The sequence below is a fragment of the Canis lupus genome, chromosome 9 (genome assembly GCF_048164855.1).
Source record: "Canis lupus baileyi chromosome 9, mCanLup2.hap1, whole genome shotgun sequence".
Lineage (NCBI taxonomy): Eukaryota > Metazoa > Chordata > Mammalia > Carnivora > Canidae > Canis > Canis lupus.
Window position 1 is genome coordinate 49675522 of NC_132846.1, and position 23444 is coordinate 49698965.

Consider the following 23444-nt stretch of genomic DNA (forward strand, 5'->3'; position numbering starts at 1 on the left):
CATGGCATGCTTTCTGTTGATGGCTTACCTGTCACGCAGACAGTGAAATCATCACCACATGACACCTGACGGATAGCTTTGCCTTGCAACTTTTCCACATGCTTTGGCTGTCGGTAGGAGGCTTTGTCTCCGTGGCCCAGCTGACCATGGAGTTTAGTACCCCCTTGCATGTTCTGTGAAATAAAGAGGTCTTGTGAAGTTTTAACTTTTCATGCCAAAAGCTACTCTTCAATATAACTTCTTTTTTTTTTTTTTTTTTTTTTTTTAAAACTTTTTTTTTTTAAGATTTTATTTATTTATTCATGAGAGAGAGAGAAAGAGAGAGAGGCAGAGACACAGGCAGAGGGAGAAGCAGGCTCCATGCAGGAAGCCTGATGTGGGACTTGATCCCGGGTCTCCAGGATCAGGCCCTGGACTGAAGGCGGCGCTAAACCGCTGAGCCACCCGGGCTGCCCAATATAACTTCTTATCAAAAAAACCATAGGAAAAAATCAGCTGAAAATTTAGAAATGAAAAAAAAAAAATCAGTAAGGAGATTAAGCCTTTTAATGATAGGCAGTATAAAAATCCCTGCCAACAGGTAAAGACTTAAAAAGCATCCAGACTAATACCTATCAAGACTTAAAAGAACACATTCCCAATTTTGTCTTTCTCCTTCAAGTCTAAGGCTTTTATATTTAATTATGGGTGTTGGTGAAAAGAAATTCTTGGGACGCCTGGGTGGCTCAGCGGTTGAGCACCTGCCCCTGACTCAGGGTGTGATCCTCAGTCTCAGGATCAAGTCCCACATCAGGATCCCTGCCTGGAGCCTGCTTCTCCCTCTGCCTACGTCTCTGCCTTTCTCTCTCTGTATCTTTCATGAATAAATAAATAAAATCTTAAAAAAAAAAAAAGAAATTCTTTATATAGTCTACCTTGATTGCTTTCTATAGGAGTATAGTCTCTTGGAAATCCTTACTAGAAGTTTTATGAATTTTGGTCAGTTTCCTTGAACTATGGAACAATTATAAAGAATCTGGCTGCATCCAAGAGGCTGTTATATAGTACCAAGAGTAGTTCTAAATCATGTTTCATCAGTTTTATAGAGAAAAGTAAATCTTTTCATACAAGAATTCAACTGTAAGTCCTTATCCAAATGTTTTTGAAGGGACAATAATTTCACTCCATCTCTGGAAGCCCCCCATGGGCTACTTATTTAAGGGATGGGGTTTTAAGGAAGTAACAGTTAACATTCTGTAACAGAGGCCCAATCATTCCATCCTTCTTTCAATCTATTAATAATTGAGTGTCTACTCTGTCACACACTGAGGACAAACCTTTACTTGTGGAGAAGCTGCTGGAGAAAATGAGCTCTCCCAGAAAGAAGAGGAATAGTGAGAAGAACTGAGGGCCTAAGACAAGGCTGGGTAAAGGAAAAGCAGCCTAAAACTAGTTAGGAGGCACAGCCAAAGAGACAAGATAAAAGCCAAGAGAAGAAGCTCTCATGGAAGCCAAGGGAAGACAAAGCTACAAGGAGAGAGTGATTAACTCGGTCAAAAATGCTGCTGGAAGGTCAAGGAAAGTAAGGACATCAAAGTATCTGTTTTATATTCACAACTTAGAGGTCATTTTTTTAAAGAGTGGTTTCAATCAAGTGTCAGGGATGGAAGCCGCATTGTAGGCAAATGATGAATGAGCAGGAGTAAGGAAACAGCAAATATATGCAAATTGTTCCAGAAGGTAGAGACAGGGTGAAAGAGGGAACAAAGGAAAATTCTACTGAAGATATACCTAGCCATTTTCAATCACTGATAAAGGTCTTAGAATTTTCCTGATGTGGTACACTGCTTCATTTGTTTATAAAACTATTTCACATGTACTAGTTGCTCTGAAACTCATGGCAATGGAATAATTAAGTGACTCTGAAATCACTCAGCTGTAAACGAGAGTCCAGTCTCCTGAGTCCAGACCTAGGGCACTTTTCATTCATTCTTTCCTTCCGTCTTCTTTGATTCATTCATTCAAAAAAAAACATTTACAAATGACCTAATATGTACCAGGCACTGGGGAAAGATACGTCAGTGAACTAAACAGACAAAATCCCTGGTCTCATAAGAGCTTACGTTCCATCACCCCATGCTGCCATTCCCACAGCACACTCAACTAATAAAATACTTAGACATCCTCAGCCCAATAAACAATTAGGCTTACATCACTGTTCTAAAGTACTTAGCTTTCACTTACCACCCAGGTGTATAGTTCCTTCTCCACTGTGACCACAGCAAAGTGGGTATTCCCTGCACACACCTGCCGGGCACTACAGCCACTCTTGATGACATCCAGTTTCTGGGGAGTGGATTTTCCACCGCCCCAAACATAGACTTCACTGGTTCGTGATGTTACCACAGCAATGGGTGCTTCAGTCACAGTGCTTGACCTGTCAACAACCCCCAGAACAAAGGCACATTTAACATAAAAACTATATCAAAGAAAAATGCTTCCAGTGTTCCCAGAGAAGAACTGCCAATTATGGCATGCGAAAGTATGTTTTTTCTCGACAACTTATTTCAACCCTCTATCAGAGCAGGCCTTGCAATTTCTGCCTCAGGGCTTCATCACAGCTCAGCCAGATCAGATTCCAGTCTGGTCCATAACACCTACACTTTTCAAATTTCAACATTCATCATGGTAATGATGTCCACTTCAGCATGAGGATGAAATTATAGCCTTCTGTTTTCTCAGAAATGACTAGCTGACATTTCTGTAGATGTTGGCTTCTCAAAGGATGCTTCTCAAAGGCTACTTACAGGGATCAAACAATGCATGGACCAAAGAAAGAAAGACCTCCTAATGGTAATTTAAGGTATTTCAGTTTTTATGAGTCTCCTAGGCATTACCTTGGTCTTTTTGTAGGTGCATTAAGCAGTGTGACTTTTTCCTCCATCTCTCTACCAAAAGAAAAGATACATGAGTAAAAGAATAGTTGTTACACTGTACCAGTGTCTCTTTAATACATTTCATAGATTTAATCCTCTATAAACAATATACCTCCTGCAACATGACAATACTTTGGGAAAAGTACCTCAATACCATTCAAACAGTTACATAGGCCTGACTTTGGACAATCATTAAATATGAGGGGGACAGCAGTTTGGGGCCATTTGTTTTCTTTCTTCAAGAAATGTTCCAAGCTGGAACAGAGAACCTAGAGAACCTCTGTTGCACATTTTGAGTACCTGCTGACCTCTCCATCCAGGCTACCCACTGACTTCCCAAACTCACTATCTTTAAACCTCAGCTCATTCTCTTTTTCCCATACAGCTTTTCTTTCTGATTCTTTTATTTCTATAACTGGCACTCCCCATTCTCCCAGTGAACTAGGCTTAAAACTCCTACGCTGTCCCTCTTTAATATTCAAGTCCTAGAGATTCTACCTATATGGTGCCCTTTATATTCACCTCTCCCCTCCAGGCTTGCCACCTTAGCTCTGAGCAGCTTTGCTTCCCACCTAGACTGCTGTAGCACATCCTAATAGGTCTAACTCACCACAGTGCCAATCCACTTTATTGGTCCTCTATTGATTTAACACTGAGATTAGTTTGCTAAATGAGTCTTCCTTAAGCATGCCCCTTATCACATGAACTACCCTCTCATAAACATCCACTACTGTACTATAGTTTGAATTAAGCACAGATCCCCTTGTCCAGCATTCAAGATTCTTTACCTACCTTTCCAGCCTTCTTTCCTTATACTTACTTCCCATATTCTTGCTCAGGGTTCTCATTCTGTCTAAAACACTTATAGCTGAATTCCTTAGGCATCAGTATTTTTTGAAAACCCTTGAGGTGTTGCTTATTGAGAGCCCCAGGTCTAGACCCACTAATCAAGTAGGACTTAGTGTTTCCTGAATATTTTCTACAGTTTGCTCTATCTGTGCTCTACCTGGAAAGCTCTTTGTCTTATGTTTTTCCATCAAAGTACAAAGTTCTAATGAAGTACTGTGTGTAGATCTATAATTATCTCAATAAAAATTGCAATAAAAAATTATCAATGAAAATATTTGAAAAAAAATTTAAATAGTGATTTTACTGTTGGGGAAAATAAGCCAGATAAAAAATTTAAATATACTTGACCAGCATATTATACTGCTGGAATATGCATCAAACATAAGTAGAAGGTCATAGTGCTGTTTCTGGAGTATTATATGTAATTCTAGACACTAAAACACTAACTAGACCTTAACTGAAAAAGAACCAAAAAAGATTAAATGACACAACAAAATAAAAAAGATTAAATGACACAACAAAATAAAGGTACTGACCGAATAGCAAAGATTATGGAATTAAATATATACTTAACGTATCTATGGGCAAGACTTGAAAAAGAGCAGAGGAGGGGATCCCTGGGTGGCTCAGCGGTTTGGCGCCTGCCTTTGGCCCAGGGCACAATCCTGGAGTCACGGTGTCGAGTCCCGTGTCAGGCTCCTGGCACGGAGCCTGCTTCTCCCTCTGCCTGTGTCTCTGCCTCTCTCTCTCTCTCTCTCTCTATCATGAATAAATAAATAAAATCTTTAAAAAAAAAAGAAAAGAAAAAGAGCAGAGGAAAGGTTTAAATATTGGGAAGTTATAGAAACAAAGAACTGGTAGGGGAGGAAGAAGGACAGTAAGACAAAAAGAGTATAACAGGATGAGAATATAACAGGATGAGAATAATAAAAGGATGCTGGCTGGCTTAGTCAAAGGAGGATGCAACTCCTGATCTTAGGATTGTGATGGGTGTAGAGATTACTTTTTAAAAAAGAAAGAATAACAACACATTTTCCTTTGTGTTTGGGTTTGAAAAAAAAAAAAATAAGTTTGGGTTTGAAGCCTCCTATAGGATGTGAGGAATAAAGGACCTCCTTCCTACCTCTAGAGACCCTGAACACAGAAAAAAATCTCAGGAAGTAACCTGCCAATAATCAGGCAAGCTTGATTTCAGGAAATGAGCATAAGAAAACTCCTCTGACTGCAACATACCATCTAAACGAATGCGCTGAAAAACAAAGGCCCACTCTAAATCCATACTACTATCTGACAATCACTGAGCATCTTGTGCCAAGCCCTGGGCTAAGCAATTTATATGCATTACCTCTCTTAATCCTTACCCTACCTGACTTTACAGAGGAGAAAACTAAAGAACAGAGATGTTAAAGAACTTGACAAAGAAAATAATAGAATTCAGATACAAACCTAAGAATGTCTGAGTCCAGAGCTCTCCTTTCTTAATTTCTATACTCTAATGCTCCAATTCTAGATGAAAACTCACAGATGAGAGGAGTGCAGGGTGCTAGGGTCTCATCAGTATATATTCAGAACAAAATAGCACAGACTAACAAAGTAAAGTCAGGAGTTTCTCTCAAGCAATAAAAAGAGATGTTGGGACACCTGAGTGGCTCAGAGGTTGAGCATCTGCCTTTGGCTAAGGGTGTGATCCTGGAGTTCTGGGATTGAGTCCCACATCGGGCTTCCTGCATGGAGCCTGCTTCTCCCTCTGCCTATGTCTCTGCCCCTCCTTCTGTGTCTCTCAGGAATAAATAAATAAAATCTTAAAAAGAAAAAAAAAAAAAGGAAAAGAAAAGAAAACAGAGATGTTGCTAGAAAATGGCATCAGAGCGGCCACATCAGGAAACGATGCCCTCTCTTGTGGTCCTCTGATCAGGTCTTTAGCAGTTAACTATCCAAAGAAAGACAAGAAAGTGACTTCTCTGTACTTTACCTCCTGCGTTTCCTGAGAAGGGGGCGATCCAGAAGTTCATCTGCTGTGGGTCTCTGCTCAGGATCCTAAAAAGTACAAACTGGGTTAGTTTTAATTTAAAGGAAAACAGCAATGGGGCACTGTGGGTATCTCAGGGGTTGAGCATCTGCCTTGGCTCAGGTCATGACCCCGGGGTCCTGGGACTGAGTTCCACATTGGGCTCCCTGCAGAGAGCCTGCTTCTCCCATCTCTGCCTCTCTGTGTCTCCCATGAATAAATAAAATCTTAAAAAACAAAACAAACAAACAAAAAAAACCAAAGGAAAACGGCAAAATGGGATCTAAAGAGGAATTTTACTTCCCCTTAGAAGGCTGTATGCTGATTACTCCAAGATCACTGTATATTATCCTTTTGTTTAAAAAAAAAAAATTCCTATGTCACATTCCATGTTTCGTGCATATCATCTCATTATCATCAATACTTGTATGTGAATGAGAATGCACATTCCTTATTTGTTCAGTATGGTACTGCCTCTTAAATTGCAATATATATAGCACAAAAAATCTCCCAGAGTGCTTGTTATAAATAAAGATTTCTGGGCCTTATCTATAGAGATTCTGATCCAGTTGGTCTGGGGTGGGACTCAGGAAACTTCATTTTTTATTTGTAAAACTCTTCCATCCCTTAGCAATTCTAACACCTATGGTTCACAAACCATATTTTGAATAATACCAACCTAGAGCTAGACTACAAGGCAACTGTGAGATATAAGAATTATATATATTCTGCACACTAGGAACTCTGACTAAAATTCTGTAAATCAATTTATAAAAATTAATCTTAATCATAAAAAATGGAGCACAATTTAGATGGTAAGATAATTTCACAAATCAGTAAAGTAAGAATAAAGCAGAATAAAGCTTAAGGATTTGTTGCCTACAACAAATAACTATCATGAATTGCCAATGCTTATTCTTCTGGGTATAGTCAAAATATATTCTACCCTGGGAAGTGAATGTGGTTTTATGCAGGAATCTGCACAAAGTATGCATACCATACTCCAAACACTATGGTGGAAAGGGAAAACCCTCAACTGAAATCAACATGTTAAGTCACACTTACCTGGTCAAGGCATGCATGGACCATTTGAATCAGTTCCAAAGAGTACTGGCTAGAATCAACTTCCATGGCCCGGATTCCTTGTACAATCTTCACACACAAGTTGAGTGGATTCTATAAGAAAATGATTATTCTTGGTTATATAAAGATTATATAATCTATCAGTAGGGGTTCCGAGATGTCTGTGACTACTTTTTTTTAAAGAAATGGCAATTGTTCTGTATTAGGTTTGATTTCTTTTATAACTGAGTATGCATCAGCAAGAAATAGCTAGGGATACACTGTTGCTATCAGAAGGAATGAAGCCAAATGGCCTACATGGAAGTATGACTATGTGGCCAATAGTATAATACTCAAAGTATATTATAATCTGACCCTTCAACTGAATCCCAAGAAAAAGGAAAGCAAGATTAGCCATGCTTATTGGCTTTAAGTACCTTCTCTGCCACGTAATCTGCCTCCTAATGTTATGCAGGGGATACTCTACAATAACAGACAAGGCAGTAAATAATAAGATGACAATGATAATATTATTATTATAATACCATCAATACCTTTATTGAGAGACCACAGTTTGCTAGGTAGGCACCTTTGCAAACCCCCTGTAAGGTGGTTATTATAATTATCAGTTCAAAGATATAAAGTAACTGGCCTAAGATTACACAGATAGTAAAAGATGGAGTTATAATACCAACCAAAGTTTATCTTCACTCTAAAACTCATTTTCCTTCTGCTATATTATTAAGAAGAATTAGATGATACATCAGAATAAACTAGGATTTAGAAAAACAAATAGGTGTCATGGAAGGCCAATGAACTAGCATTATTTCATATTTGCATTTTTCATACACATTATCATAGCATCTCTATAAGAAAAATATCTATTTTTCCTTGTTATAGATAATGAAATAGAGGATTGAAGAAATTCTTTAATGATTTACTTAAGTTCTCATACATGGTTTGTAGAGAATATTGGATGTGAATCCATTTTTGCTATGCCAATTGATCCATAGACTAGCAACATCAGCATCATGTGGGAACTTGTTAGAAATGCAGAATACTGGGACCCACTCCAGATCTACTAAAAAGAGTCTGCATTTTAACAAGGTGCCCAGGTGATCTTCTATGTGTGTGAAAGTTGCAGAAGCACTGTTTTTACTTAGAAGAAAAGAAGATAAACTAAAAGGAATTTGTTGTCCATTAAACAGTAACAACCTCTAATATAAGAGTCAGTATGGAATATTTTATAAAAAATAACACTTAAATGAGTATTACATAATTTGTTTTAGCTTTAAAAAAAAATAATGTAGCTGAAGCATAAGAAATAAAATGGCTTATCCAAACTGCAACATCACATAGTGGATCCTAGAGCCAATTTCAAAATTAGAGTCAACAAATTCAAGTATAATGCTCAAACCACTTGAGTAAGATTATTTCAGTGGGGAGCTCAAGTTAAAGATAAATCTGATATACAGCATTTCAGTAATACACTACATCAAGCCTGAATAGTTTTTTTTGTTTTGTTTTGTTTTGTTTTGTTTTTTGGCCTACAGCCGATTTCTGATGAAAAAATCAGAAACTCGGGGATAAATGAATTTGGTTCTCTCAACCAAGTTATACCATTTTCAAGGACAAGGTGGGGAAAATACAACTTACTGTAGCATCAAATGTTCTCTTTAGGGTAAGCAGTTCAAAAATGACACAGCCTACTGCCCAGATATCAGACTTGAAATTGTATTTTACTCCTTGGCAAAGTTCTGGAGACATGTAATATGGAGTTCCTACAAGCTGAACAACAAAGAAAACAAAGAATAACTTCATTTCTGAGGTAACTATATTAATATTTCAACAACTAAAGTAAATTTCCCACAAATTAGTGATAACAACTATAAAATATTCATCAGCAAATCCCGAAATGTTCTTTATGAGATGGGAAGAAATCTTTTTTCATATCACATTTTTTGGACCAATTAAAAAGGGTTAATTAAGGCAGTGTGGTAATTTGGGAGGCACAACAGTGATTCCTAGATCACAGAGGGCTTAGGCCCGCTGAAGATGTCATAAAGATAAAGACACAGTAGAAGTTCACCAATGGGGGAAAAAAAAAACTGACAGTGGGGAGATGATAAGTAAATAAAGGGGTCAAAAGTTCTAACTGAAATGCATAGTACTGAAACTTTGTAAATGGCTCAATTTGACATCTGTAATACTAAAATGGCTAGGGAAATTTCTTTCAAATTTGAAAAAAGATCTTCTGCCTTGAAGAATGGGTTTGGAAATAAAAATGTCCTGAATGGAGGTTGTGCCTCTCCCCAGACAAGAGACAATGAGTACCCCAGAAGCTCTAATAAAACTGACAGTCCTCTTTAACCAGCAAAGCAAGTTTTAGATGGCTTATATGGCACTTATAAATTTTCGTATCATTCCTTCCTTACATTTAACTGGCTAAAAAAGTCAAATCTTGGTTTTACCAGATTATTATTGATGAGAAAAATCCATATAAGGACATGACTGGTTCTTCAGAAGCTCAATATGACACCATGATACAAGCAGACTGAGTTCCTGAAGCAGATTCCAAACCCTAGCTATTAGCATCCTTGGATGTCTCTGAATTGCTTACAGGCATATCTTGACATTACCAAAAACATCAACAAGACAAAATTAATTTTATGGAAAGAGCACTGCAAAACTAGAAGAGTAATAACTGGGTTTTATAATTCCTAATAGGATAATAGGATGGAATCACTGTCCTTAAAGATTAACTTAGGTCTACTCTTTACCAATGGTCTTTCTTAGGATCAGGTGAGAAGGGAGCCCTGCAACTGAGATGGCATACGATATTAACATCAGATTGTTCTCTGTGCCTTAGCCTTTATTTGTAATATAAGGCTTCTGAACCAGGAAAATTCAGAGGAAACACAAAAATAGATGTCCAACATCCTAAGCTCAAATACTAAATAAGAGATAAACTGAAATCTACTAAAGATTCTTGGCCAGAAAAAATGGTAGAACATTTCTTTGTTTTTAGAAAGTGTTGGAAAGGGCTATGAGGTCAGAGCTATGATGTGGACGATGACTCTTGAAGGAACACCTGAGCATGTAAATGCCTGTTAGTAAGCACAGGAAAGACTCCTGAAGACCTGCTTTATAAATATGGAGAACTTGGCAGCCCAGGTGGCTCAGCGGGTTAGCACCGCCATCAGCCCAGGGCGTGATCCTGGAGTCCAGGGATCGAGTCCCACGTTGGGCTTCCTGCATGGAGCCTGCTTCTGCCTCTGCCTGCTTGTGTCTCTGCCTCTCTCTGTGTCTCTCTCATAAATAAATAAAATATTTTAAAAAATAATTTAAAATTTTTTTAAAAAATAAATAAATATGGAGAACTTAGAAAAATACTGAGAAAAGATGTGAGATTTAACATGGTTTACAGTTATAGATCACGGTACCGGAAAGGATAAGAAAAAAAAAAATTAAGACAAGGGCAACACATACTTACCGTCTCAGCCATGGAATACTCAGAATTAAGTTTCTTGGCTAGGCCATAATCTCCAAGTTTTATTAGGTTTGCCTTGGTCAGAAAAATATTTAATGTCTTTATATCTCTGGAATAAAAGATACTGTATATTAAATTCCTACAGACAATCATTTTGTTTCACCCCTGACTCTGCCCAGAATTAGTACAAAATAAAATGTGTGGTTACCACTGCTCAGACTATTATGGGATCCCAAACAGTGATCACCACTTTCACATGCACTTTAACACTGAAAAGGGGATTGGGGGGAGTGGAGGCAGAGAATTAACTCCATTCTTTAGGGCTTCAAGCACAGTCATGTCTCTCATACCATTGGGGATATCAGAAAAAATTGAGAGGGCCAGATTGAAAATACAGTGCTTGGGCAGCCTGGGTGGCTCAGTAGTTTAGCGCCGCCTTTGGCCAGAGCCTGATCCTGGAGACCTGGGATGGAGTCCCATCGGGCTCCCTGCATGGAGCCTGCTTCTCCCTCTGCCTGTGTCTCTGCCTCTCTCTCTCTGTCTCTCTCATGAATAAAAAATAAAATCTTAAAAAAAAAAAAAAAAACACACAGAAAACACAGTGCTCTAGGTAATCCTATAGTTCCTATGAGGTGCGCTGCCTCTTCAATTACCATTTAAACCTTGAATTGGTTGGTGTTAAAGTTTCAAATCTGTTAAGGCAAGGGAAAAGATTGCACATCCCAGCAGCAACATGATTAGGCTATGTAGATCACCTAAATAAAACCACTGGCTCTTTTTCTAAAGATGAGTTGGTCATATATAACACAAATAAACTGTGCCTGGTTCACACTCCGGCTTCCTTAACATGTGAAATAACCAGAATACTTTTTGTAACTTTTGAAAAGAAAATAACACGCAACTATAGCCATTCAATAGATATTAAGAAGCACATGTTAACTAAATGAATAAACCAACAAAAAAAATACTGGTGAATCAACACTAATCTCTAGCAATGATCAATGAATGACTCACTTAAGAGGGGTATAATGTGGAAATGTTCTAATAGTTCTTTCCTATAGCTAGAAATGGATAGCTATTAAATTGTAAAATTAATTGCATTTTTATGTAAATTAAGGCTCAATTATAAAATTAAAAATATTTGCCAATTGTTATTGCTCACAGAAAACATTTACTATGAATTCCAACCAATCTAACATCACTTCTCTTAGTGGCTTCTAGACTTTACTAATGAATTAATGAATTCAACTCTAAAATATCTCATAAAAAAGCAACTGAGCAGTACTTAGCTACTGAGATTCTTCCTAGATTACAAACACAGTTTAACTTCAGGAAGTGAAGGTAACACCCTTCATTACTCACTCTTTCCTTCCTAAATTATATTAACGGAAAAGCCTTGACCGCTTAACCAAAAATATAATAGTGCTGATGGGAGGTATGCAAGATGGGGGTTAGACTGGTGGGGAGGAATCCATCTCAAATATATATATATATTTTTAATTTTATTTATTTATTCATAGAGAGAGAGAGAGAGAGAGAAGCAGAGACACAGGCAGAGGGAGAAGCAGGCTCCATGCAGTGAGCCCGACGTGGGACTTGATTCCAGGTCTCCAGGATCACGCCCCGGGCCGAAGGTGGTGCCAAACCGCTGAGCCACCCAGGCTGCCCTCAAATATATTTTTTTAAAGTAGGCTCCACACACACCCAGCATGGAGCCCAATGCAGGGCTTGAATTCATGATCCTGAGATCAAGACCTGAGCTGAAATTAAGAGTCAGATACCTCACTGAGTCACTCAGATACCCCTCTGTCCCACATTCTTTCACTCATTACCTATGAAGGATTCCAGCTTTATGGATACAGCTCACTGCTGAAACAATCTGAAATAGGTACCATACCACCATCTACAGAAAAAAAAATAATTATATTTGGACTGAAAACAAAAAAAATTCCATTTAAATAAAGACACATACTAAAACAAACAAAACAAAGGAAACTGCAACCAGAGGTTATGATACAACATGACCTGACATCTCTTGCTTGAAGGCTGAGTAGGCAAAGAAAAGTGGTAGGGGTAAAAATAAAAAGCAGGTCATCATAAAAACGATTCCGATGTTATTATAAAATATGGGATGGTGAAGCAGAGTTGTGGAAAAAAACGAAAAAGAACGCAAAAGTATAGAAAACTGGGCATACCAGTCTGCAGTAATAGAACCGGGGAAAGAAAGCCCATAGAGAATCATGATGTGGAGGTAAAGCGTTTAGGAAGCAGCTAGAGCTTCCCTGTTAGAGGTTTCCTTTCTCATGAATAGCAACCAGAGCCTGGAAGGAGTCTGAACAAAAGGAAAAAAACACTCTTCATTGTTGGAAGAGTAAATATAGGCCTAGAATGTAAGAATCACAACAATATACAATTCTAGGTTCCTTCCAAAGAAGCATGAATTACCTCTTCCTCAAACAACTTGTCCTTCTGACGAAGGATTTTGTCATACAGGTTCCCTCCTGCAATTAACAAGAGACAGGTGTGAATTGCTTCATAAAGATCAAAGCTTGGCTCCTGTAGCCACTAGGGTTTTAACAAGTGAAACAAGGAACTGAAGGATTCTGCTTCCTCTCCAAAGGAAACCCCTTCTTTTCTCTTGGTTCTTTACAAAACTCTTCCCATCCTTTTGAGGACTGTATCCAAAGTCTTCTTCAAAGTTTCCCTTCCCTAACAAGGGAGGCTCAATACAAAAATGGGAAGTATGAGATTTTTAGAAAAGATAAGAACAAAGCCCATTCCTATATTATCCTAATTAGCAAAATACCTTGAAAGTCTTCAAAATCAAAAGATTTTCTTTCCTAGGACTCCTTTTAAGGGACACGGCAATATTTTTGTAATAACTCTCTGGTGTGACTGTGACTACTAGAACATTTGGGTTATACCTGTGATGCCATGTTTTGTACATACAGGTGTATCTCATTGACAATTTCCTTTTTTTTTTTTTTTTTACTACTTCACACTGAAACGGTTTCCATAATTTAGGGTATACCCTAGACTGTTTCCAATCATTACTCCCTTTACTAACTCCTTCCTAAGGAAGAACTCTGAATTTGTTTCTCCCTTGCCTTTATCAAATAACAGACTACAAATGATCACCATTCATTTTACTGCCTACCTGCAACTATAACTGCCGCCTTAGCTCGTCTCAGTTTCACAATGCCTTTCCCTTTAAGTTAGTAACTCAATGTTTCAACAAATCTACCACTTGTTCTAGTCCCTCCTAACCACAAAGGAAGTTAGCTGCTTAGGCTTCTGCTATTTCAGAAATCTCTAATATAATCTTATACATTAAGGGTTGATCAGAACCAGCAACAATCACGGTACATAAGCCAAAAACACAAAAAGTTAGAAGTCTAGGATCTTTTTCTTAGAGATCTAAGTGAAGAATATGCTGGGACTTTTTTTAGCTTGTAGCTCAAGAAAGGGCTTTGAGCGTTCTCCTATGTAATAAGGATAAGAGCTAGTACAGTATGTATTAAAGATTTACTACTATCCCAAGAACTATGATAGGGGCTTTACATATTCATCTAATGCAACAACCCTAGAAGACAGATACTGTTTATTAGTAAATTCATACTAAGATGAAGAAGCTGAGGCAGAGAAAGTTTCTTGCAAAGTTACAGAGTTAAGAAGTACTGGAGCTTGTGATATGGGTTTAGAGTCTATATTCTTAGAACTGAGCTAATACTATCTACAAGCAAAATGGTCCAAAGAAATCAGAGACCAGATAAATTAAGGCCATGCTTTACCATGTGCCATTTTCATTCAGCTATGAACTTTAAACCACTTTTCAGTTGGATAACTTTGGCTGAGTTAAAATAAATAAATAACACTCATAAGATTTCATTAATATTACATCAAGCCGTGCCATGCCACATGTTTCTTAGTGCCTAGTTAGATGTCTAACACTAATGCCTAAAGTTAATTCATGTGAAAAAAACCTTGAAAAGTGAATGTGAAATTCAACTGAACAAATAATTTGAAGTTGGAACTATAAGCACAAGAATTTGAATATGCAGGGGAAAATCCCTTTCCTTATTTTGTAACTCACTTAAAAATTCTCTAAGAACTATTCTCTTAAACTATTTGAGTTATTTCCCTTCAACTCTAGAAATCCACTTAAAATTTTTAATCAATGTATATGCCTTTTATTTTTTTCTCCCCCTCAAGGTACAAGAATGTCTTGCCAAAGGAGGGCCCGTTGAATTCGACCTTACCGTTACAATATTCCAGCTCAATCAGCAGGGTGGTATTGTCCATGAAGTGATTGTAGTAGGCAATAATGTTGTCATGCTGCAGCAGCGCCAGAATAACAATCTCATTCAAGGCGTCACGACGTTCCTTCTCTGACAGTCGGATCAAATCAACTTCCTTCCACACAACCAGTGAGTCATCCTACAACACATTAATAGAGGTATTGTGCTTTACTCTTGCCTGGCAGAGAATGAATCCACACCTGGATCTGTAAGTCTAGAAAGAAAACTTCCTAGATGGGCAGAGACTGACTCCTTTTATTTTTTCCTTTAAAAAAAACAGGAACAGAATTTAAAGGTTCTTCATACAATTGCGCAAAGCACTAAGATGCTGTTACATTGCTGCTACACTTAATTTGCATGATGTCAATTTCAGGTAAAAATAGGAAAGGTAGATCTCTAAGATTCTATTGAGGGACATTATGACAACCTGCTAGTCATGATAAGCAGTAGTAGGGCTAGAATATTGGGAGAAATGGAGAGCTGGAGAGCATGGTTATCTATAGCTAGTTACAGTTCCTTGTAAAATGGTAATATTAAACTTATCTCTAATTTTATAAATTTAGATTTCTCTAGTGATTTCTGTTTATGGTTTCTGGATAGGAATAAGTGATGCCTAAGGGCTTAGAGTTCACTTCCCTCACCTGCCCTATGTTGTAACTCCTATAGCTCCTATAACTTTTGTGTCATGTGTTTCCCTCTATCCATGACAACTTATCTGCAGCTCCCAATATCCACTCCCTTTTACAACACCCAAATTCTTTACTGATACTGCTTCCCAGCCCTGGAGCATCCCCACCTAAATCATTCTCCTTATCCTTTAGAATGATTCTGCCAGAACTTTTAAACTTGGGGGTAAGGGGTTATCCTGATAAACCTTCTACTGTGCCTTTATTCAGTGCAACCATTCCTTCATTTTCACAACTTACACTGGTATGATATTTGTGCATCCTTTCTCATTTATATACACATTCAACTTAAATGCTTTAAAAAAAAAAACTAATGGCCAACTTGTCTTTCCACTGAAATAAAACCTTCTGGAGAGAAAGGGCTGCTTCTAATTAAACCTTTGTAAATTCACAAACATCATAAACATTTGGCAATATGAACAATGGTCTGCCATTTTTGAGAAGTATAATCAAATTTTACATAAACCAACCTCAATAATCAAGTTCAACATGATGGAAAGGCATGGGAGAGGAGACCTGAAACACTGTTCTAGCCCAAGATTTACTTCTAAGTGTCAAGTCATTTAAATATACTGTCTTAGTTTAATTATAAAACAGAAACAGCAATGCTCATCTTCTCCTTCTCATGAGTACAAATAAGAAAAACAGAATACCAACAGTAACCCTAAAACTGTACATTAATGTTGCACTAAGATAAAAAAGAACAGGAAAATTTTCTCTTGCAACCACCCACTTCCCCTCCTCCAACTTTCGGCCTTAAAAACTATGCTAGCTTGGAACACACCCCAGAACTGCAAATGGATCATTTATGGGTGAATCTTCATCACCCACAGTCTTCAAGTTTAAGACTTTAGTGATAAAGTCCAATTGATGGTTAGTTTTTGGAAGTAGTGTCAGCACTACAAGGCTTCAGATCAGTATACGTTCTGGACTTGGGGGGTCAGTGATCTATGAATCTCTTCAAAGGATGTGTATATATGCAAAGCGGGGCGGGGAGGGACGGATTATTTTTACATTAGGTTTTCAAAGGAGTCCTTGCCTCCCCCTAACCCAAGTTAAGAAACAGTGGCTTAGAATATGCCAGAAAGGTATTTCCCATTCACAAACACAGATGAAGAAAGTGACGAACCCAAGGATCTTCTAAAAAATCTCCAACTAGGTGTTCATACCTGAATTTAAAGATAGCGGCAAAGACGGTGGAATTGCCACTAACGTGGGAATTTTGAAGCTATGCCCCTCCTCTCCACCCCGACCTCGGAGAGCTGTACACACGAGGGAAGGAAGTTTTGACAACACTTCACATTCGTATGCCACTTTAGTTTGCAAAGTACCTTCGATTCTCAAAATCAAACTTAAAAAAATAAAAGATTATTTTTAGGGGGGTTATCATTAACCCCAATTTACAGATGGGAAAACTAAGGCTCAGAGAAGGTTCAACGCTTTGCTCAGTTCCCCAGGTTCGACAGAAACCATCAGTTAGTAAAACCGGGGATCTAAACTCCCGGCGCAGGGGAGCTGGAAGAGTGGAGAAGACCCGGAGACAAACACCCTGCGGCCACGCAAACCTAAGTGACCTAAGTGAGGACGAGGGAGGCGCCAGCCTCGGGGCTGGAAAGCGGGGCGGCGAAGGAGGGGCTGGGGCGGCCGGAGCCGGGGGCCGCTACCTCTGTGCGGCGGTACAGCGTGGCCTCCCCGAAGGCGCCGCGGCCCAGGACGCGGATGGGGATGTAGTGCAGCTCCTCCTGCTCCGCCGCGCCGCCGCCGCCTCGCGGCCCGGGACCGGCGCTGGGCCCGGGGCCCGAGTCCCCGCCACCCCCGGACTCGCTCCCAAAGTCCGAGTTGATGGAGTCGCAGTGTCGCTCGTACTCGCCCAGCACCGACATGGTGGCGGCTGCGGGACCGGCCTGCGTGTCCCCAGCGGCGCCGGCCGGCGCTGGCCGCGCTACTGCTCTCCCCCTTCAGACGCCGGCCCGCGGCTCCGTCCGCCCCGCTACCCCGCGAGGCTCCATGGTGGCTCCTGCCCCCTGACCCGGAAGCAGTTCCGGGTGCTTCCGGCCCGGCGGGCTTTCCTCCGCCCCCGCCGGCCCACTTGCTGAGTCCCCGGCCCGGCTCCCTCCCTCCCACCCTCCCTGCCGGCGGGCCGCGCTGGCTGGCCGTCGGGGCGGGCGGGCGGGCGGCCTGGAACCCAAGGGCTCTGGCGGCGGCCGGGGAGTCGCCGACCGGTCTGTGGACCCGCCCCCGATCCCTGGCCAGGATCCAACGGCTCCGAGGTCCGGAGGTCGCCCCGTCGCATCTCGGCGCCAGGCCTATCTCGAGCGCGGTGATTCCACGTTGGACAGTGCTCGTTGTTTAGGGAGATACTGAAGATAACTGTAGTAAGCGGAAATACTTGCCTCCTGTCATCTCAGCCCGTAGGCCCAGTCGTTGCTCCCAGAACCACCCTAGGTCCTTCCCTCTTCTATACAACTCCCCAAAATATTTTAAGTCAACTCTCTTTTCCCCGATTTAACATTCTCCTTCCGTGTATCTGTCCAAATCTTTGACCGTCTGACCTCTTGCAACATTCTTGGAGCACGGGGTGCCAGTATATTTGAAGGTGGGAAATCTACAAGAAGATGCTCTAAACCCTCAAGTCGCTAAGAGAATTGTAATACAGTGAAAAAACATGTTCCATCAGTTATTGACCTCGGGCAACTTTACATCTCCAAGCTTTTTTAAAATCTTTAAAGCTGTAGGAACATGACCTATATCACAGAGTTAACAGCTAAGTTTTATTGAGTGTTTTGTTCCTAACACTGTTAAAGGTTGTCTTTCCTTGAGTCATCCCACTTAATCCTCATATTTTTCCCCAATCTACCGAGGGAACTGAGATAGAGAGATTAAGTAACTTGCTCAGTGTTACACAGCTAATAAGGGAAGTCAAACCCAGTAATCTGGATCCACATCTTTCAGAGAGCATGTCTTGAGAGTAAGAGAAAGTCATGTGGCTGGAGGCCAGGGTGTATGTAGGGCAGAAGCAAGAGAAGACAGGGCTTCAATTGTTGAGTTTGGCTTTCCTGTGGACAATAGAAAATTAATTGAAATTTTTAAGGAGGGGAGTATATGATTAGTGACTATCCTAATTTGCTGGGGAAGTCCCAATTCACGCCTTTTCCCCAGGCATAATAGAGCTTTATTTTGCTCAAGTGCCCAGCTCAGACAATAAACAACAGTCACTTTACATAAGACCAAAGATATATTTTCTTAAGAACTCTGTTAACAATGTGGAGGACAAAGGCTAGAAGCAGGGAGACCAGTTAAGAGACAATAAAATTCTAAGAAAAGAAGAGGCACTGAAGTATTTATCTATCAGTGTGAGTGGAAAGGAAGTCCATATTTGAGAAATCCATCTGAGAAACATTTATTTTTTAAGAGATTTTAATTACCTGAGTGAAAGATAGGGAGAGAAAGCATGAGGGGGGGGGGGGGGCGCGGAGAGAAGGAAGCTCCTGCTCAACAGGGAGCCTGAATTGGGGCTCAATCTCAGGACTCTGGGATTATGACCCAAGCCAAAGGCAGATGCTTAACCAACTGAGCCACCCAGGCATCTCCATCTGAGGAACATTTAGAACTTTATGATCAGTAGGGATGTGGTTGATGAGGTAAATAAATGAGTCCAGGAGATTCACTTCCTGATTTTTAATGAGGTGGATAGTGATTGCAAGGAGAGGATAAAGAGAATTGGTAGAATGGGGTAGGGGAGTTGTGAAAGATGAATTCACACTCCTTTGACCTCTCTACAGCTCATCAATGACCCTTTTATTTTATTTTATTTTTAAAAAATTTTTTTTATTTATTTATGATAGTCACAGAGAGAGAAAGAGAGGCAGAGACACAGGCAGAGAGAAGCAGGCTCCATGCACCGGGAGCCCGACGTGGGAATCGATCCTGGGTCTCCAGGATCGCGCCCTAGGCCAAAGGCAGGCGCCAAACCGCTGCACCACCCAGGGATCCCTCAATGACCCTTTTAAAGTATGATATCCTACACTCTGCAAAACACTCCACCTTGGCTCTGGATTGGAATACAAAGGGACTGCTGTCTCCCTTGACCTGGATCTAGTACTTCTATTAGTAGGGGTGCTTAGGTGGCTCAGTTGGTTGAGCATCTGCCTTCTGCTCAGATTATGGTCCCAGGATCCTGGGATCAGTCCTCACATCAGGCTCCCTGCTCAGCTGGGGAGTCTGTTTCTCCCTCTCCCTCTGCCTGCTTGTGCTGTCAAATAAATAAAATCTTAAAAAAAAAAAAAAAAAAAGCCAGCCAGCCTGTGAATGTGCAAAGCACTTCAGGTTGACTCTTGGAAAGGAGCTTTATGAAAAATGTTCAAATGTAAGTAAAAGGAAGGAGAAAATGGCTGTGTTGGGTTTTATATAGATGTGATGGGCAAAAAAGCAGTCCTGAGAGATTCTGAACTGGGAGGGGTATTTTGAGAATGGAGGGTATGGGAGAGGACACTCTAGGAATCATTCCAATAGCAGTTTCCAAGAGAAGCTACAGAGAATATTTGGCTTACAGAACCCTATTTTACCTTTCTGAAGATGTTATTGATTATTATTATGCTTATATACACATCATATAGCTTACATATTTATATATAAAATATAATAAAACTGTATTAGCTCACATAAACTTTATTCATCTCAGCAAATTATATATAACTTTTCTCTAATTTATATGGATAATTTGCCATACTTTAAAACTGAAGCATACGGAAGAATTATTGCTACTTCAAAGAGATACTCAAGAGTAACAGAAAAATACACCTAAAATGGTTTCTGCTAGCATTTATTTGAGAAAATTTACACAAAAATCCCCAATCCAACACTTACAAGTGAATCTGTAGAAATCCCACATGCCTCTATCCATTAAACAAACAGAAAAATGGCTTATGACAGGAGTTTATGACAACAGTATAACAGCACTTAAACTGTATCATTTCTATCTGTGTTATATATAGACTGTGTTGAAAAGGCTCAAAATGTTGGAAAGCAGGTAACATCCCCATTTTTAAAGCTTATTTGCTCTTGCACTAGCCTTCTATCAAAGGCAAATAATTTTTACTTTTTCAATAAAATCAAGGTGTTATCAATGAACTTTAAACTGAAAGCACAAATGTCTGAGTTGGTATTTCTGGCATGAGAGTAAAAGGGAAGGACATGGAAAAAATACCAGTTTCACAGAGTCACATCTGTGAACAAAAACATCAGTAAAATAAAATATTCTCCTCTCCTATCTTATTTGCCATTGTCAAACAGAAGGATATAATCAAGTGAAGAACTTTCATTGCTTCTGAAAAAGGGGAAAGGCACCAGTCAGAAATATGAAAGCTTCTTACTAGGCTAATGGTACAGAATAGAATTTGACCTTTAGGCCTCTAAGACTGCATCTGACCCACAAATTCGGTTATTCTCTTCCCTACTTGGATGTATCCTCTGTCACCTAGTAAATGTAATATCACAGGTGGACTTTCTCAACATCCATTTTCCTCCTTAATGGTGAGGATTTGGCTGCCAGTTCTCAAAAGCTGTACCTATCAATTCCTACCAGCAGATGGCAATGTTACACAAATTAATGAAAAAACCATTCTGCCACTCTAGAGGAATTCTAGAGTCAAGAAGTCAGAAGGTGGGAAGGGAGGGCGGGGCTTTTGGGTTTACAGTAGCTGGAGCATTAACAGAAGGCCTGAGATTTTAACAATGTAACTCACTCCCTCTTCTAATTTTGTAATCCTGGTCATCACAGCAGTGTTCTCCATTATTTCTAATATATTGCTTCTTAATTGCAAGCTATTTGCCCTAAGTCCTATAATTCTTGCCACTGCAATTAGACAAAGCCCTGCAACAGTCAGCAGGGGTTAAAAAAGAAAATTACAGAAAGGACACTTTCCTAGGCAAAATGGAGAAATTTTCAAGTGACAGTATTTTTCATAACTTTTCATAAACATGGTCATTTGTATCCATACCTTTGCTTACTTATATTAGTAGTGGCCTTTGGGCACCTTATATTCCCATAGCAATTCTTCTTGCTGTGGGAAAGAAGCAACATTCATTTTCAAGTATTTACTCTATTCATAATCCTTCCAGATGTGGTTTTTTTTATACCCCATGTCTTAATTTGCTAGACAAAACATACAAAGACAGGAATTAAGTCAGCGACTGGCCATGTAGGAAGTGTTGGTAAATTTTACTTTCATTTTCCTTGCTAGAAGTTATGTTAAAAATTCAAGCAACCACATATCTGACAAAGTACTTGTATCTACTATATAAGGAAGTCTTGAAACTTAATAGTAGAAAAAATCTAATTAGAAAGTGGGCAAAAAGAATAGAAATAGTTCATTGAGGAAGATATATAAATGATAAATAAGCACATGAAAAAATGTTCAACATCATCTGCCATTAGGAAAATGCAAGTTAAAACCATAAAGAAGTACTACTAGACACACCTATTAGAATGACTAAAATAAAAAATAATAACAATAGCAAATACTGGTAAGAATTCGGAGAAACTGGATTGGCCACACATTGCTGGTGGGAAGGTAGAATGGCAGTTACTCCAGAAAAAGAGTAGGACAGTTTCTTACAAAAATAAACATGCTTAACCATACAACTCAGCAATTGCCCCCTTGGGTATTTCTCCCAGAGAAATGAGAATTTATGTTCACATGAACACCTATACATGAATGTTCACAGCAGCTTTATTAGAAATGGCCAAAAACTGACAATGACCCCAATGTCCTTCAATGGGGGAATGGTTAAACAAATTGTGGTACATTCATACCATGAAATACTGCTGAACAATAAGGAGCAAGCTATTGATACATGCAACAACTTGGATGGATTTCAAGGGATTTATGCTGACTTTTAAAAGCCAATCTCAAAAGATTACATACTGTATGACACCATTTATATAAAACATTCTTGAAATGACAAAACTAGAGATGGAGGACAGGTTACTGGCTGCCAGAAGTTGGGGCCTTGGGGAAAGGAAGGGAGGTGGCTCTCGTTATAAAAAGGGAGCAGTACAAGGGGTATAAGAGTTGGACTGTTCTGCATTTTGCGGTGGTGATCACACAAATCTACACCTGATAAAATTGCATAGAACTAAAACACACATATATACACAAAAAAAAAAAAAAGATTTAGGCAGTTGAGCACAAATATTTTAATTCTCTAAAATGAAGTCCTCTTTAGGAGTTATATACAGTTCAAAGCTCCTTTCTATGAGGTATCCCATCTATCACCCTTTTAAGAGACATAAATTTATGAAAGGATATCACCAGAAGCTACCTAAACATTTCAGCTAAGGGTCAAGAGAAAGTGAAGTGTGTTTTCACACAGAAATCCAAAGAGGACAATCAGAATGAAACAAGTTCAACATGGTCATACAAACCTTGGTAAAAGAACTAGAGTGGAAGCCCAAGCTGGTGAGCAAGTAGGAAAAAGAAAGAAAACATAGTTCGAACAGGTAACAGGAGGAAACCTAGTATAAATGCTGGCTTTGGCATTATCTAGGTAACCCCCTATTGTTTGTCATAGGTAACTCTATTAATAATAGTCCTATTGTTGCAAAACCAGTCCAAATCCTACCAAGTTAAAAAGAAGTCCCTCATTGATTTGTTGAGTGTAGGTGGTAACCCATGGTCCTCCCATACCAAAAGAGATCAGTTCTGGCAAGAAAGCTCCAACGTGCCTTGATGGTGCTGTTGGTAGGATGCCTTAGATCAGACACGTCCCAGTGATGTTCAGCTGGCTGAGATATAAGGTGGGAGGAGACTGGGTCTTTTTACTCAATCAACTTCTTGGCCTTGAAGAAGCGACGCAGGTAGAAGACCTGCCAGGTGGCTAGTCCAATGAGGCAGAACATTGAAAAGATGCTGAAGTATAGGACCCGAGTGTTTGTTGACTCTAAAAAAAAACAAAAGTGTTATAAGGCTATGAAGTGAGGCTCAGCAGGCTTAACAGGGGCCAGGGGGAAAAGGCAATTAATTAACTTCACCTAGTCCCTAGACCTGTCAGTAGGATTTTGGATTGGCTTTTCTCAAAATTTCACTGTTCTATATATGAATGTTAAAAATTACAAACATTAGCACTATCAATTTG

General features: G+C 39.5%; 2 protein-coding genes and 2 long non-coding RNA genes across 4 annotated transcripts in view; 2 read left to right on the forward strand and 2 right to left on the reverse strand.

Moving 5' to 3' along the window:
• NEK9 (NIMA related kinase 9) overlaps positions 1-17343 on the reverse strand; it is a 38480-nt gene extending 21137 nt beyond the window's left edge. The window contains exons 1-11 of the mRNA XM_072839365.1: positions 16973-17343; positions 14584-14761; positions 12770-12825; positions 12157-12227; positions 10328-10433; positions 8491-8622; positions 6838-6948; positions 5737-5801; positions 2877-2927; positions 2224-2416; positions 29-173 (exon numbers count right to left, since the gene is read on the reverse strand). Coding sequence (XP_072695466.1) covers positions 29-173; positions 2224-2416; positions 2877-2927; positions 5737-5801; positions 6838-6948; positions 8491-8622; positions 10328-10433; positions 12157-12227; positions 12770-12825; positions 14584-14761; positions 16973-17191 — 1327 coding nt within the window. The 5' untranslated portion in view covers positions 17192-17343. The remainder of the gene's footprint in view (positions 1-28; positions 174-2223; positions 2417-2876; positions 2928-5736; positions 5802-6837; positions 6949-8490; positions 8623-10327; positions 10434-12156; positions 12228-12769; positions 12826-14583; positions 14762-16972) is intronic.
• On the forward strand, positions 8517-15636 carry LOC140640274 (uncharacterized). Its single transcript, XR_012036920.1, has 3 exons — positions 8517-8662; positions 11845-11958; positions 14537-15636. It is a non-coding gene; the product is annotated as an uncharacterized lncRNA (long non-coding RNA).
• An 86-nt stretch (positions 17344-17429) lies between the features above and the next one.
• LOC140640253 (uncharacterized) lies at positions 17430-21698 on the forward strand. Its single transcript, XR_012036905.1, has 2 exons — positions 17430-17683; positions 19154-21698. It is a non-coding gene; the product is annotated as an uncharacterized lncRNA (long non-coding RNA).
• Positions 20115-23444, reverse strand: part of TMED10 (transmembrane p24 trafficking protein 10) — a 35854-nt gene continuing 32524 nt past the window's right edge. The window contains exon 5 of the mRNA XM_072839345.1: positions 20115-23249. Coding sequence (XP_072695446.1) covers positions 23128-23249 — 122 coding nt within the window. The 3' untranslated portion in view covers positions 20115-23127. The remainder of the gene's footprint in view (positions 23250-23444) is intronic.